This window comes from Myxine glutinosa, chromosome 3 (assembly GCF_964187855.1).
Source record: "Myxine glutinosa chromosome 3, kmMyxGlut1.1, whole genome shotgun sequence".
Taxonomy (NCBI): Eukaryota; Metazoa; Chordata; class Myxini; order Myxiniformes; family Myxinidae; genus Myxine; species Myxine glutinosa.
This window is the reverse complement of record NC_136263.1, coordinates 28,197,947-28,216,031: the sequence shown is the minus strand read 5'-3', so window position 1 is coordinate 28,216,031 and position 18,085 is coordinate 28,197,947. Positions and strand designations below refer to the sequence as shown.

General features: G+C 39.9%; 1 protein-coding gene across 3 annotated transcripts in view; it reads left to right on the top strand.

The window, feature by feature from the left end:
• The window catches only part of LOC137423720 (disintegrin and metalloproteinase domain-containing protein 12), a 205,245-nt gene that overhangs the window by 166,516 nt on the left and 20,644 nt on the right, over window positions 1-18,085 (top strand). The window contains exons 17-19 of one of the 3 annotated variants that reach the window (XM_068111167.2): window positions 8,709-8,786; window positions 9,083-9,152; window positions 12,720-12,858. In XM_068111167.2, coding sequence (XP_067967268.2) covers window positions 8,709-8,786; window positions 9,083-9,152; window positions 12,720-12,858 — 287 coding nt within the window. Of the gene's footprint in view, window positions 1-8,708; window positions 8,787-9,082; window positions 9,153-12,590; window positions 12,859-18,085 lie in introns of all 3 variants that reach the window. The other 2 variants (XM_068111166.2, XR_013622792.1) reach the window with 2 other exon arrangements.

Here is an 18,085-nt window from a genome sequence, read left to right as displayed (position 1 = left end):
GTGTAAAACCCATACTTTAACTCATCTTTAGCACATTTGGTATGTGTAAAACTCATACTTTAACTCATCTTTAGCACATTTGGTATGTGTAAAACTCATACTTTAACTCATCTTTAGCACATTTGGTATGTGTAAAACTCATACTTTAACTCGTACTTTAACACATTTGGTATGTGTAAAACCCACACTTTAACTCATCTTTAGCACATTTGGTATGTGTAAAACTCATACTTTAACTCATCTTTAGCACATTTGGTATGTGTAAAACTCATACTTTAACTCATACTTTAACACATTTGGTATGTGTAAAACCCACACTTTAACTCATCTTTAGCACATTTGGTATGTGTAAAACTCATACTTTAACTCATCTTTAGCACATTTGGTATGTGTAAAACCCACACTTTAACTCATCTTTAGCACCTTTGGTATGTGTAAAACCCACACTTTAACTCATCTTTAGCACATTTGGTATGTGTAAAACCCACACTTTAACTCATCTTTAGCACATTTGGTATGTGTAAAACTCATACTTTAACTCATCTTTAGCACATTTGGTATGTGTAAAACCCACACTTTAACTCATCTTTAGCACCTTTGGTATGTGTAAAACCCACACTTTAACTCATACTTTAACACATTTGGTATGTGTAAAACTCATACTTTAACTCATCTTTAGCACATTTGGTATGTGTAAAACCCACACTTTAACTCATACTTTAACACATTTGGTATGTGTAAAACTCATACTTTAACTCATCTTTAGCACATTTGGTATGTGTAAAACTCATACTTTAACTCATACTTTAACACATTTGGTATGTGTAAAACTCATACTTTAACTCATACTTTAGCACATTTGGTATGTGTAAAACCCACACTTTAACTCATACTTTAACACATTTGGTATGTGTAAAACTCATACTTTAACTCATCTTTAGCACATTTGGTATGTGTAAAACCCACACTTTAACTCATACTTTAACACATTTGGTATGTGTAAAACTCATACTTTAACTCATCTTTAGCACATTTGGTATGTGTAAAACCCACACTTTAACTCATCTTTAGCACATTTGGTATGTGTAAAACTCATACTTTAACTCATCTTTAGCACATTTGGTATGTGTAAAACCCACACTTTAACTCATACTTTAACACATTTGGTATGTGTAAAACTCATACTTTAACTCATCTTTAGCACATTTGGTATGTGTAAAACCCATACTTTAACTCATACTTTAACACATTTGGTATGTGTAAAACCCACACTTTAACTCATCTTTAGCACCTTTGGTATGTGTAAAACTCATACTTTAACTCATACTTTAACACATTTGGTATGTGTAAAACTCATACTTTAACTCATCTTTAGCACATTTGGTATGTGTAAAACCCATACTTTAACTCATCTTTAGCACATTTGGTATGTGTAAAACCCACACTTTAACTCATACTTTAACACATTTGGTATGTGTAAAACCCACACTTTAACTCATCTTTAGCACATTTGGTATGTGTAAAACCCACACTTTAACTCATACTTTAGCACCTTTGGTATGTGTAAAACTCATACTTTAACTCATACTTTAACACATTTGGTATGTGTAAAACTCATACTTTAACTCATCTTTAGCACATTTGGTATGTGTAAAACCCATACTTTAACTCATACTTTAGCACATTTGGTATGTGTAAAACCCATACTTTAACTCGTACTTTAACACATTTGTTATGTGTAAAACCCATACTTTAACTCATACTTAAGCACATTTGGTATGTGTAAAACTCATACTTTAACACATTTGGTATGTGTAAAACCCATACTTTAACTCATACTTTAACACATTTGGTATGTGTAAAACTCATACTTTAATTCGTACTTTACCACATTTGGTATGTGTAAAACCCATACTTTAACTCATACTTTATCACATTTGGTATGTGTAAAACTCATACTTTAATTCGTACTTTAACACATTTGGGATGTGTAAAACTCATACTTTAACTCATACTTTAACACATTTGGTATGTGTAAAACTCATACTTTAACTCATACTTTAACTCGTACTATAACACATTTGGGATGTGTAAAACTCATACTTTAACTCATACTTTAACACATTTGGTATGTGTAAAACCCATACTTTAACTCATACTTTAACTCGTACTATAACACATTTGGTATGTGTAAAACTCATACTTTAATTCGTAATTTACCACATTTGGTATGTGTAAAACCCATACTTTATTTAACTCATACTTTATCACATTTGGTATGTGTAAAACTCATACTTTAATTCGTACTTTAACACATTTGGGATGTGTAAAACCCATACTTTAACTCATACTTTATCACATTTGGTATGTGTAAAACTCATACTTTAATTCGTACTTTACCACATTTGGTATGTGTAAACTCATACTTTAATTCGTACTTTAACACATTTGGGATGTGTAAAACCCATACTTTAACTCATACTTTAACACATTTGGTATGTGTAAAACCCATACTTTAACTCATACTTTAACTCGTACTATAACACATTTGGTATGTGTAAAACTCATACTTTAACTCATACTTTAACTCGTACTATAACACATTTGGTATGTGTAAAACTCATACTTTAATTCGTAATTTACCACATTTGGTATGTGTAAAACCCATACTTTAACTCATACTTTATCACATTTGGTATGTGTAAAACTCATACTTTAATTCGTACTTTAACACATTTGGGATGTGTAAAACCCATACTTTAACTCATACTTTATCACATTTGGTATGTGTAAAACTCATACTTTAATTCGTACTTTACCACATTTGGTATGTGTAAACTCATACTTTAATTCGTACTTTAACACATTTGGGATGTGTAAAACCCATACTTTAACTCATACTTTAACACATTTGGTATGTGTAAAGCTCATACTTTACCTCTTACTTTAACACATTTGTTATGTGTAAAACTCATACTTTAACACATTTGGTATGTGTAAAGCTCATACTTTACCTCTTACTTTAACACATTTGTTATGTGTAAAACTCATACTTTAACACATTTGGTATGTGTAAAACTCATACTTTAACTCATACTTTAACTCATACTTTAACTCATACTTTAACACATTTGGTATGTGTAAAACTCATACTTTAACTCATACTTTAACATATTTGGTATGTGTAAAACTCATACTTTAACTCGTACTTTAACACATTTGGTATGTGTAAAACCCATACTTAACTCATACTTTAACTCATACTTTAACTCATACTTTAACTTGTTCTTTAACACATTTGGTATGTGTAAAACCCATACTTTAACTCGTACTTTAACACATTTGGTATGTGTAAAACTCATACTTTAACACATTTGGTATGTGTAAAACTCATACTTTAACTCATACTTTAACACATTTGGTATGTGTAAAACCCATACTTAACTCATACTTTAACTCATACTTTAACTCATACTTTAACTTGTTCTTTAACACATTTGGTATGTGTAAAACCCATACTTTAACTCGTACTTTAACACATTTGGTATGTGTAAAACTCATACTTTAACACATTTGGTATGTGTAAAACTCATACTTTAACTCATACTTTAACACATTTGGTATTTCTTGTTTTTGCCAAGAATTTTTATGCCTCTGCGCTTGAAGGTTGGCCGGAGGTATTATGTTTTCGGGTTGTCCGACCGTACGGGCTAAACTTTGTTTTTCTCAGCAACCACATGTCCAATTGAGACGAAACTTTCAGAGTAGGAGCGACACCCATGCAGAATGTTTTATGATAATTGTGACATCATAGGTCACGTGATATGGCAGCCATCTTGGATTAAACACAAATAATTAAAAATATATATTTCTCAGAAACCGCTGAATGGAACAATTTGAAACTTGGCACATTGTTACGTACTCCCAATCCGAAACAAAAGCATGATAATGATGACATCATCGGTGAAGTGGTATACCAGCCATACATGTTTTAATCGAATGCCTTATCCAAAAAATCTGAAATTGCATGCACATGATCTATGACGCAGTTGTATTGAAATATTAAATTTATGATATCATAGGTCATATGGTTTGGCAGCCATATTGGATTTAACCTAAAACCTTTAAAAAAAACATCATCTCCCAAACCACTGAAGCAATCAACTACGAACTTTATGTTGTGTCATTGCCTAGGCATGGTGATTTAAAAGTTGATCAGGAAAATGTGATCGGTCACACGGTGTGGCAGTCATAGTGGATTGAAGGAAAATATTAAATAATTATATCTCAGAAAATGCTTACCCTATCGATGCAAAACTTTAAAAATGTCATCTTACATCATTGCTGCATATAGTTTGAAAATGATGACATCGTCGCTCACGTGGTTTGGCAGCCATCTTGGATAGAAAAAAGGACCTTATCTGATCAATACAAAACTTCACAACCGTGATCCCTTACCCATACATATACAGAGAGTACATTTTGCAAGGTCATATGTCACGTAGTTTGGCAGCCATATTAGCTTGAGAGCCGATTTTTTTTTTTAAAACCCTTCTCTGAAACCGCTTCACCGATCGATGTGAAACGTGTCATGTCTGGTAAAAATGTGATACTTGAGAACAGCTGAAGGGATTTTAATCCAACTTGTTTATTTTAGGACAGTCAACGAGGGCCTCTACCTGTTGTCACTGGCAGGTACTACACGGAGGCATATTGACGACGCAGCCGCATTGCTCTAGTTATTCATTAAAATGTGGAAACCCACAAATTGAAACATCCTGGCTATTAAAATGTACTAAAAAGTCATTTCAGGGTGTACACATAGAAGTGAATAAATATAAATGACACAGAAATACCTGAAGATCACAAGAAATCAAAGTAGTATTAAAATTTGATTTAGGGGCTAACTATTGATTACATACTTTTGGTGGCAGCTCTGAAGTTTGAGTTAGCATATGCTATAAAAGATGAAATGAAAAGAGCAAGGACTGAAGTGCCATGAATAATCAAATGTAATCAAATCAAACCAAATGCTATATCTATCCAGATGTTCCAAAACTTCTGATAAATAACAGAGAAATGTCAGACTTCTGGTTGTTTATCCAGCCTTCATGGTGTCCATTGAATGGAGACTTTTCAAACTATCATCCTGTGGGACATGTCCACAGCTCTTCCTCTGTCCACCTGGTGGAACTCGACATTGCAAAGGGGTAATTTTTTTCATGGTACCAGAGATAGCTCAGATAGCTCAGTCAGCGAAGGTACTGTTCAGACGTGTTCAGAAGTGTGTGAGACACTTGCTCTTGCGCTTGTGTGTGGAATTGGTCTCCCATTGTAGGAACCAGCAGTAATCACCCATCATGTTTGGGTTGAATTGGCCAAACATAATTTTCTATCTTAAAAAAGTGAGCTAAGTTTGTGTGGCGATCACGGAAGTGGGAAATTTTGGTTCTTTCCTCTAGGAGATTCCATTGCTGTAGTCTGGAGCCCAACACCTCAGCCTTCTCCTTTTAAATGACAGATCTCTCACCAGATTGTTTAATTCTTCTTGGCTTCTTTTCTTCAGACTCAGGTTCATACAGTTCATCCATATCACCGATAGCATCGCCAGAGTTGTCATCGCTTTCATCTGTCCACCGACTGGTGGATCTGGCACAGGAGAATCCAAGTCATGGGGGACCGGCCTCAGAGCAGACTTACAATCTGGATTTACAATTTCTGACTTGATTTTCGTTGAGAAACCAGCAATATTTGTCATACAAAAGTAGCAGTCAGAGTGATGATTCATTGGCACAGCAAAAGGCATTCCCTTCCTTTTGCCACTCAACCACTGCGTAAGCTCGTAAACCCCACACATGAGGTGCCCAGCTCTTGTCTTGGTCTCCAACTTTACATTCAAAATAATACTTGTAAGCAGCTTTCACCCTCTTGGTAAGGTTCTTGCGCTGGCTACGTGGAGTATATTTCCCACAGATATAACAAAAATGATCAGGGTGATTCACACAGCCTCGCCTATTCATGATGCCTGTAGTAACATATGCCTAACCTGAAAATAGAAAGAAAGATATATTAGGTTATAATCTGAAAATATATAGATACTATTAGTTTGATATGAATTCCATTCTTAAAATATATACATTGCATTTAAACATTTAATATCAAGTTATTAACTCTCCTCAGCACGGAAGCGGCATGCAAAATTGTAATGCCGCGTGGAAAATTTTACTTAGAAATTCATAGCTTGGTCAGTTTTCATCCATTTTTAATAATCTTAAGTGCATTCTAAAGCTCTTTTTTATGAGAAATAATATTCTACAATAGTTGTATTGCTATAATTGAAACAAAAATACAAAATATAATAATTTATGATCACTCAAAATCACCCACCAGGGCAAGCTACTGTAATTGGACCATATTGTATAATTCAAAATCTTCACGTGCTGAGAAAATTCTGACTTCAGATTCAGAATCAACATCCTCGATTTAGTCTGGAACATATGCTTCTACCCCAGTAGCAAAATCTTTGTTGTCCAGTGTTATCAGCAAGGGGATGGAATCCATGATCTCAGCAGACATCAGGATCGAACTCTTCTCCAACTATTTCATATGAGATCATCATCTTGACTTCTGTACTGGCCACTCCACCTTTTCCACCTTCTCGCCAATCCATTCATCCCTCTCGAGACTAACGATGTCACATTCGCTTAGCTAGCATTCTATACCTCGCTTCTCTCCTCTAATATAGGCCATCTCATCTCTACTCTTTTGTTTCACTCTTCTCCTGACTGTGAAACCACCTTCCTGAGGTCTTCCATGTAATCCTTTACATCTTGTGATATTCCCTATTCCCATTCCTGGTCTCTTCTATCATTTAGCTCTCCTCTCCAAATCACCTGCACCTTTGCACACTTACTCTGTTTGTCAGCTTTCCTAGGTATGCCCACATGCCCTTAGTCTACTTGACCCTCTCCTTGCTTATCATGTCCATTTAGACCTACTAATTATGGCCCCTGTTTGGTGTTCCTTGCCCCATTTCGCAACTCTTGTCTGCCAATTCCCTTCTGCTCCATCGTTGATGTGTCAGCCTCTCACCTCTCTGTCATCATCCTTTCCATGATTTTCCCTGTGCGTCTTGAGGGGGAAAAAAAGGACATGGACGGGCTCTGTGAGTGGCAAATTTGATTGGTCGAGATGACGTAAATTGCCATAATATTTTGTCCAAGTACTGCTAAACGGAAGGGTTTTTAAAGTGCCACAAAATAAAATGTTCAAGTATATAATTGAATTGAAATAAGATAAAGATTTTAAAGATTGGAGAAAAAGAAAATTCGGAAGCTTACTGCCGTTGATACAGCATCTCTTACATCACCTTATCTAACATGTTACATTAGTTATTCGTGCCTGTTGTTTGTGTCCTTTATGAGATCCTTAAAAACAGTAAATTTCCCGTTTGGAATGATTTTCAATTTTGTTTGACTGCCACAGACAGACAGACGGAGTAAAAAAATGATCTCACTCCTCTCTGCTCGTGTGCGATCGGGATGAGATTCCGTACAATTTGCCAAATTCACAGGCAGTGTACTGTTAAACCCCGGGTTCGTTTTCCGATTCATGCTCCAAAATATAAGACAATTGAAATTAAGTAGTTCCTCGATCATAAACCGACATTTGTAGGCAGACAGACAGACTAAATTAACCGATTGCTTAACCCCGCTTTTCGCTTTGTGGGCACGGCCTAATAAAAATTTTAAAAGCATTCTTTCAGCTTCATAAATGAAATCTATGTTACTTCTATCTAGTTTGGGATGTCGAACAGTTGTGATGGTTAGGCTAGGAAGCAGGCACGGGGTTGATTGAACTAATGGTGGGTTCCTTGAGTATTTCTGCTAAACAGAAGTCATTAGACGAGTTGGACTATAGTCGTGTCGCTTAGGATTAGGATTAGGATCAATTGCCATTCCTAAGTATCCCAAAAAAACTGACATTTTATAAAAGCTTCAAGGAAATCTTTTTTGGTGAAGATTTACCTCCCTTGTTTCTATTTTGATACAAATATACAGAATTTGGATTACATACAACTAACTAAATGACTTCACTCATTTACTCCTCCAATTATTTTAACAAACTATGGATACACCATGAAATGATGTACAATTAACCACTTTTTATTTGGAATTCCTTCCTGAAAAAAGTATCGTTGTGAAATGATCACACAAAGCAATTATCCACACGAGGATAGATTTGTTCTGTACAGGAGTTTGAATGTAACCGATGTGGAATTCTTCTTGTTCATTTGTGTACAAAGACACAATTCTCTCATTGTCTGCGTCGTTTAGTTGGACCATTTTATACGCTACATGTGCTCTGGAGCGTGACTTGTGACCACGATGCTGATTCAATCTCTGCTTTGTTGCTTGTTTGATTTTAATTAGATATAAAACAAAATCGTTCCAGCAACCTAATGGGACCTGAGGTTGTCATTTGTTGGGTTTTGAGGGCAGAGTTTCAAATCAGTTTGAACCGTCACCTACTTTTAGTCTCGTGTAACAAGAATTCTCAATCGAGGTCCCAAACCCCCTGCTCGATATGCTTTCGCCAACAGTATGATGGTTCAAAAAACGTACCTTTTGCAGATGTTTGTCGCACAGATCTCTGGCTACCCTCTCTGCCAGATTTAGTTGAACTCTTTGTGCCGATGACTTTCCTAGATTTGCCTGGACGGAACCTGTTTGGAGGCAAGGAGCCTTCAAGTGGACGAGTGCACAGCTTCTTGCAACGGCCATGGGGTGAGTGCTCTGTTCCATGATCCATACCATGTTCCTCAAGTGCTCGGTGCTTAATATTGCCTCGTTTATGAGAGTACCGGGCGAGCTCCTCGACAAGAACCCGATATAACCGAAGCCCCTGCAACCACGCAAAGTGTTGCAAAAACAACCATGAAGTGGAAATCACAGGATGCTTTGAACTTTATGCTTAGATCTGCTGTATTAGTGTGCGTAGGGGGTTGGAATTTAAGTCATTCCAATGCTCGTGGCTCATTTGGTCCAGACGCTCTGGTTACCGGCCGGCACATGTGTTTCAGGTTTGCAACAACAAAAAGCAGTGTCACTGTGATGAGGGCTGGTTCCCCCCTTTCTGCAGTAGCCAGACCGGTATGTTGCATTTTGCTGACTTTGTTCCACTTTCTGAAAGAGTAAGAAGGCATTTTTTGCGATTTTTATTTTATAGGTATCTAAGGTTAATGATGGAGCCAGGCCTTAAATCACATGCAGGACAAAGATGTAAGCAGATGTCAGCGTACTTTTATGTGAGTTACAAGGACCATAGTAAATAATGGACATGTTGAGAGAGCGTATGGAATTTGAATCTAGATCCCAACATTATGAGCCATAATAGACAGGTTCAGAGATCATATGGGATGTTAACCTGGGATCCCAGCATCATAAGCCATAATAGACAGGTTAACATAACATCTGGGATTTTAACCTGGGATCCCAGGATCATGAACCATAAGACAGGTTGCTGTACCATATATGGGATTTTAACATGGGATCGCAGCATACAACAAACAACAACAACATGCATTTTAAGGCCATTTTCCCTGCTAGAGCGGGGGTTAGCCTTGCGGTCCCCATGACAATCTTCTCCATTTTGCCCTATTTTCTGCATCTCCCCTTGTTAACCCCCTTGCCCGCATTTCTTCTTCCACCACCTTTATCCAAGTCTTTCTCGGTCTTCCCCGTCCTCTACCTCCTTCTGCATTTATTTCCATCACTCTTCGCAACCAGTCACTTTCATCCTTCCTCAACACATGACCAAACCATCTCAACTTGTTCCTCTTCACAGCATCAATCATAGGCTCTATTCCCATCATCTTTCGCAATTCATCATTTGTCTTCTTCTCTCTCAACGATACTCCGCACATCCACCGAACCATTCGCATTTCCACCCTTTCCAGCCTTCGTTGCTGCTCTACGTTCATTACCCATGTCTCGCTCCCATAAATCATAACACTTCTCACACGTGCAGCATACACTTTTCACTTCAGCTTCAACGACACTCCCCTCCTCATCAGCACGCCACTCAGTTCCCGAAACTTCTTCCATGCACATCTCACTCTAGCAACCGTTACCGAGTCTGATCCACCTGGTCCATTCAGCATGTCTCCGAGGTAGCAAAATGTTTTCACACCTCCCAGCTTCACGCCGTCTCCAAGATCCAACTCAACATTTCCTCCATCTGCAGCTCCCTCTGTGCACACCTTACATTTGAATGTAGCTGCCACACTGGTTAATGACCCTCTCAGACCACTACATTTTTGATGAACCCACTCAGCGCACATTGTACATTGAATGGAGTTCACTCTGACACCCTTCCTGCACACAGCACATGACCACTTCCCAGTTCTTTCCACCTCACCACATGCTTTACCACTTGCCATCACCTTCGTTTTTCCGATATTCACCTTCAGACCTTTTGTCTCCATACATTCCTTCCACTTGTTCATCCTTTCCCTCAGTCCATCCATACTTTCCGCAATCAACACCAGATCATCTGCATACAACAACTCCCACAGTAAACCCTCCTTTACGTTCTGAGCCAGCACCTCCATCACAGCTACAAATAGTAGTGGACTCTGTACCGACACCTGATGCACTCCCACCTTCACCTCAAACTCACCACTGTTCCCGTCCTTCGTCCTTACAGCTGTGCGCGCTCTTTTGTACATTGCCATCACTACTCTGATCAACCATTCCTCCACTCCTAACTTCCTCAATGCCCATGTCAATACTTCACGTGGAACCCTATCGAATGCTTTCTTCAGATCAACAAACCCAAGAAACAACTTCTTCCTCTTCTCCATGTACTTCTCCTGCAACTGCCTCACAATGAAAAGCGCATCTGTCGTTCCTCTTCCTGGCATAAATCCAAACTGCATTTCGTCGATCTTCACCTTCTTCCTGCTCCTCCTCTCCAACACCCTTTCCAATACCTTCATTCCATGCTCCAATAACTTTATCGCTCGGTACGAGCCACACTCCAGAGGGTCACCTTTCCCCTTGTATAGAGGGACGAGGGTACTCAGTTCCCAATCCACTGGAATGCGGCCTTCTTTCACCACCAGATTACAGATCTCTGTCATTCTCTTCACACCCCAACTTCCTGCTGCCTTCAACATATCTCCCACAACACCCGTCGGCCGTCCCGCTTTTCCACTCTTCATTGCTTTTATCGCTTCCTCAACTTCCTTCTCAGTTATCTTCTCTGCCGGTCCTAAAACTGGGTTATCCCAGCATAATGAGATATAATAGACAGGTTGATATACCATATGGGATTTTAACCTGTGATCCCAGGATAATGAGATATAATGGACTGGTTGATAATACCATATGGGATTTTATCCTGAGATCCCAGGATCATGAACCATGTCCCTGATGGAAATGCTAAACAGGTGATCCGTGATTAATTGAAACCACAAATATGAATAATTGAAATGCTAATTTTGTTTTTGTTGAAATTAATAAACGCCAATTGCTAATATCATAGTTAACCCAAAACCTTTCGCGAACATTGCGTTTTTAATCATCTCTACTTCTGACATCACTCTTCTCTATAAATAGTGTTTTCTCTTCACATCATGTGTAGTCTTCCATGGTATTATTATTTCAGTCACGACATTGTAAGTAAAGTTTACAACTGGAAGGAAATTTTAATACAACTTGAAATTGGATTTTCTTCGACTATTACTACAACCACGATTATACTGTTACTACTTATTCTTTAAAAGGCCCCAATTATTCCCACCTTCTTGTGGGGTTGGCTGGGGAAAGTTTTTTTTTTTGTCCAAGTCTTTCACGAACTGGCTGATCAGGCCTAATGTTCTACAGAAGGTGATTTCGGCATGACTTTGTAAATTGTTCAGGATTTTGGAGATAACTCACCTATTATTTGTGGGGTCTTTGGCATCTACCAACGACCATCCAAATCCACACTTTTATGCCTCGCTCTGCAGAAAACACCAGGATGAGAGTTTATAGTTGGGTTAGATTTGAACCCAAACTAGAGAGTTCAGATGGGAATGTACATACCTCTTGGTCTCGGCTATCCTGCTAGGCCGCTGATCATGTACCTGATCATGTTTTGTTTCTTTTTATCTCCAAACAAAAGAAATGAGAATCAAAGATTGATTTCCAGGTTCCAATGAATGTGTTGCTTTTTAAACATCCTCCATTTCACCTCTTTCTCTTCCTCACCCCAAACCTGAGCAGTCTGAGTCTCTTGATGCAATTTCTGAACATGATGGAAATCATCCTGTAATCACTTGAGCCTTTTAACCTACACTGCGACATCTTTGTTTGTTCAGCTCCAGCATCTGTGTGTTCACCTGATTTTAGCCTTCCCAAACTAATCTATTCATTTGCTTTTCCCCTTTTTCTTTTTCCCACCTACTCTTATTCTGATCCTTCACCATCTTATTAACACTTCTCTCTTTCTCTTTGTAATATCTATTTTCACACTTGCACTCCTCCTATTTCCCACCTTTCTTGTTTCTTTGTTTGTTTTTACTTCCTCACATTGCCAACATTCAGCTGGCATCCCTCTCCAAACCATCCCACCCGTGGTTACTGTTTTTCCCGGTGTTTGGTCTACCCACCGTGGTATCTCCGACTATGAATTCTTTCTACCTGCTTCATCTCCCCCAACCACTGAACCTCCAGCTCCTGCACAGACCAGTGTCATCATTGGTGCCATTGTTGGCACCGTCATCAGCCTGATACTCATAATTGCAGTCCTGATCTTCATCCAGAAATGCAAGAAATCACCGGGCAGTCTCTACACACATAATCGGGGAGTAAGGTAACAAAATGCATGACTTTTACTCTTTAATTTCTATCACTGACTGAAACCTTAAGGGGCTATTGGAGAGTGCAAAAAATTGAGAAAGGTGTGGAGGAGAAAACGAATTCTCAAGTCATCCCCCATCCAAAACCATGATCTTTTCTACAACTGTTAAACCACCCACACCCTCCCCACACCCCACACCCTACCTGTTCCCATTTTCCTTCCTGAGATTTTGTTTCTGTATCCATTTTATCCCTCCCCCCCCCCCCGCCCCACCCTGCATTCTCCCTTACCCCTCATTGTTATCCGTATCCCTTGTTGTTTGTCTCCATTTATTTTGTCCTTCAGCCGTGCTGTTGCCATATTCTCTATCTGTTGCTCCTTTTGTTATGTTGTGTTCTGATCCGTTCTGTGTTCTCACTCTTCCACAAGCCTTGACTCTGTATACAAAAAAGGGAGTGGAGGAGAGAACGGGAGAGGGGATAAGAGTTTGGGTTGCGTGTGCCATGTGTAAAAGGGCAAAGTGACGGACGAGTTGTTTGCATGTTGTGAATACAAGTCAATATCCTTGCTGGATTGTTGTTTTCCTATTTCTACTTCCTTATTTTCTTTAACACTAGCAAATACCACCCGTCACTTCGTTGACAGGAATACTAAGAGAAAGAGGAGGGAGAGAGAGAGAGGGTGGGTGAGAGAGGTTGGGTGAGCGAGGGGGTGGAGGAAAGGGAGGAGGGTTGGGGGAGAGAGAGGATTTGGAGGGGGGGGGGGGGAATCAGACCAGATCGGAGCACATCATATGGTGAAAGCAGATTGCACAAAAAGGTGAAACGATGCGATCTCGTGTTTTTAAAAAATCACAACATTTTCAGTGGGCAGATCGGATGACACCACATGACACCACGGGGCCCAACGCACATGTGTTGGGCTTCTGCCCTGCACTTTTTGATCCAACAAGCAGTTATTACAAATTAGAATAGGATGTATTTTGGTTGTGTTTAGCAGAGTGACAGTACGTGTCACCTATGGGTACTTTTGTCTGTGAATTAACACTGTACGTAGTATGGGGTAGTGCAGGTGACTGGACTGCATATGTAATACCATATCGCTCACTTTACCTTACCACGTCACTCACTCAGCACTGCCTGTTATAAAAAGACATGTGTGAACACCACGGGGCCACACCTCAGGTCTCTTTCAAAGTACCACCCATCATGAGAAAACACCACTCGTCGTGAGCAAATACCACCCGTCACAAGCAAATACCACCCGTCGCTTGCAAATACCACCCGTCACTAGCAAATACCACCCGTCGCTAGCAAATACCACCATCGCTAACAAATACCACCCGTCGCTGGCAAATACCACCCGTCGCTAGCAAATACCACCCGTCGCTAGCAAATACCACCCATCGCTAGCAAATACCACCCGTCGCTAGCAAATACCACCCGTCGCTAGCAAATACCACCCGTCGCTAGCAAATACCACCCATCGCTAGCAAATACCACCCGTCGCTCACAAATACCACCCGTCGCTCACAAATACCACCCGTCGCTAGCAAATACCACCCGTCGCTAGCAAATACCACCCGTCGCTAGCAAATACCACCTGTCGCTAGCAAATACCACCTGTCGCTAGCAAATACCACCCGTCCCTAGCAAATACCACCCGTCCCTAGCAAATACCACCCGTTGCTTCGCTGATGGGAATGCCAAGAGAGGAGAGAACGAAAAGGGGTGATCGAGGAGGATGGAGAAGTAAGGAGCAGAAGGGGGTGTTTTCAACTTGCATTTGGTGGGGGGATTTGAGGGGGGAAAACGGGTCCTCAACTTGAGGGGAAGGGGTGTACTTGATTGGCTATTGGCTGGGGGACTTGAGGGGAAGGATGAAGGGGTTGACTTTTATTTGGTTGGGGGATCTGAAAGGAAGCATCTTCTCAGGAAACGCTCTCCAACCGATGCAGGAAAACGGTCTAAACCCAGCTCACGTTCCCTGATGATGTGCAAACAATTCAACGCTTGGCGAATATGCTTAGTTATAAGAATCGGTTGTTTTTTTAATTTTCTAGATTTCACTCGAGAATTCGACATTTATTTAGTCCAACAGCTTTGATCCTCAAATCTGAAGACAGATTTTGATTATATACATTTGTGGCGGCCAATAACCCTGTTAGGTGAAGTGGGCTCTCCAAGGTTAAGCCTTTCATGAAAGTAATCTGTTAATTATCTTCAAAAGTTGTCTTTAAATTTACCCATATACCTCGTTTTCATCATTGCACTCTCTAGGAGTTCCCTTGGTATGCAGGCAAAGTTTCGGGTCACTAGGTTTCATGGTTTTAGAGTTATGGAGGAGACACACACACATTGACTGACAAACACTAACATTTATTTGTTATTATAGATAAATGATTTCTTAAAATGGTTAGGGGAGTGAACAGGTTTGGCCTGTGTACGTTATTTCTGTATGTGCTCTTTATCAAGAGGGAAAGGAAGGATAAGGTAGGAAGCATAGGGATGAAACAACATTCGGTCGTTACTAATAATCGATACTTCATCAATGTCTGAAGCACCACAGGCTCTTATGTATAACCATGGCAATTTTTTTACTCATAACTCTCGCCTCAGCCCCAAGCAAAATTGTAGCGATATAATCTACAGATATCATTGGATAAATCCAATTCCTATATATTTGCGAACACCCTATTTGTTTGGGAGTCACTCTTGACCGATGCCTTACCTTCAAGAACCACATAGAGAAGACAAAGGCAAAAGTGAGCGCACGAAACAACATCCTGAATAAGCTCACTAACACAAGATGGGGAGTAAGCTAGAAAACATTGAGAACCAGTGCACTTGCTCTTTGCTATACCACTGCTGAATATGCCTGCCCTGTTTGGGAAAGATCTACTCATGCTAAGAAGATGGATGCCGTTCTGAATGCAAGCTGCCGATCTATCACAGGTTATTTCAAACCAACAAACACCAACAGCCTATATATCTTGGCCGGTGTAGCTCCCCCTGATATAAAAAGAAGGGTAGCCAGCAAGAAAGAGCGACTCCGTCAAACATCAGATGAGAGGCACTCTCTGCATGGTCATACATCTACACTCAGCTGCCTGAAGTCAAGGAAGACCTTCATGAACAGTGTTGTTTCATTACAATGAACCCCATCTGAAGCCCGCATCGCTTTGTGGAAAGACCGGCTTGCCAGTCTCGAACAACCCCCAGCGATGGAAATTCTACCTGATGAAAGCCTTCCCCCAGGAGCTAATTGCAACTGGATAACATGGAAGTGCCTTAACAGACTTAGGACTGGTGTAGGTCGTTCAAAGGTGTCACGAAACAAATGGGGATATACAACCAGCCCGACAACTTGTGAATGTGGAACTGAGCCACAGACTATGCAACATCTCTTGCAATATCCATTGCTAGAGGAACTGTATAGACTGTTGCAGATCTTGCCGAATTCAACAACATGGCGCAAAAATGTGTCCAGTTTTCGCTGGTCCATGTATAGACTGTCCGTGGACATGAAGATTGGATAAATATACATCCTTCCAGGATATGTTTCCAGGAGTAAATAACAATTTTTTTATCCATGGTTGAGGCTCATGGAAGAGCTAGGACTGTACCACGCAAAGAAAAATGGTGGGACTATGTGAGTGAATAAAAATGGTGGGAGTAAAACGGATAACTCTACATGCTAGACACATCTAAATAATGTGCAGTCAAAAGAACAACTGTGTTACCATGACTACGGCCCTAGCGCTGGCTCAAAGGTCGACTGTCGTTGGAATAAATATTGCACGGTGCCATTTTGGTATTTATTCCAACAAGAGATCATTGGACTCTGGAGTATGTCATTGGAGTAATAATTCACCAAATGTCCGTCCGTCTGTCTGTCTGTCTGTCCGTCCGTTCCCAGGTACCGCAAAAACGGCTGAACCGATCATAACAATATTTTGGGTGGGTCATCCTGGGATCTCCTGGAGTAAAATACGCTATATTATTTTTCCAATTTCAGCTTTGACCTCCAGCATTTTCAGGTTTAGACTCCCGCATAACGTTATTTTGCCGGGTGCCACACAAACGGCTGCACAGCTGCACCGATCGGACTCCGTGACCTCGGACAAAGACCTTTTAGAAGGACATGGGTTGAATCCCTGCTTGAGAGAATTCCATCCCCCTCCCCGCCATTACGGCCGTCTCTCCAACTCACAATCCCATGAGATATGCGGAAAGGACGACCCAAAACCAATTATCTTTTTTTGATTCGTATATAAACATCATTAAAAGTAAATAATGACCTCGGCCAACGTTCAAACGACGTGGGTTTAATCTCTACATGAGAGAATTCCACATAGCTACTTGGGCGCTGTATACGCTAACAGATCGCTGTCTCCATCGATCTTGCCAAGGCCGTAACACATATCGGCTCAAAATCCTTTTAACTGTTGACTTGGTAGTTTTTACAATGAAGGAAACATGTATTGGGAGTACAAACTACAGAGCGATTGTCGTCTTTTGCTTCGCATCAAATTATTCATTCCATTCATTCATTCATTTCATAATCAATACGCTCATTCTTACACTCATTAAACGTTCATTAAACATTAAACGTTCATTAAACGATTACGAAAATAAAAAACGAAAAACATTACGAAATTACGTTCACACCGTCACATCAAACACTACCATGAACACAAACATCGTCACAACATCGTCACCATGAAAACATCGTCGCAAACGTTACATTACGTAATTCAAACCGTGAACACGTTGAATATTGGAGAGCCCAAATTTGCCCAAATTTGAAACACGATGGAATAATATATAATATTTACCGATATGAACAGTGATGTGGTTTTATTGAAATTCTACAAATACTGTTTAGATTTTGATGATTTGCGTGTGATATGATTTAACGGATGTTTATATAAATCGTTTAAAATAAAAATAAAAACCTTCAATTTCTGATATTTAGCCTTTTCATTTGGGCCTCCCAATTGAAGCCCCGCCCGTAGGGTGGGTACCGTTGCTAGTAGGAGTAATAAGTCATTGGATTGATTTTCTGGTCTATCGAGGGACATGCCAGCATCACACGTCACAGTTGTGGATGGATTCGGACGAAATTTGGCAGAGATGTAGCCTATGTGACGAGGACGAAATTATTAGATTTTGGTGAAGATCCGCATTCGGATCCGGCTACAATTTTTTAAGTGATTCTTCACCATTGGGAGATAGGG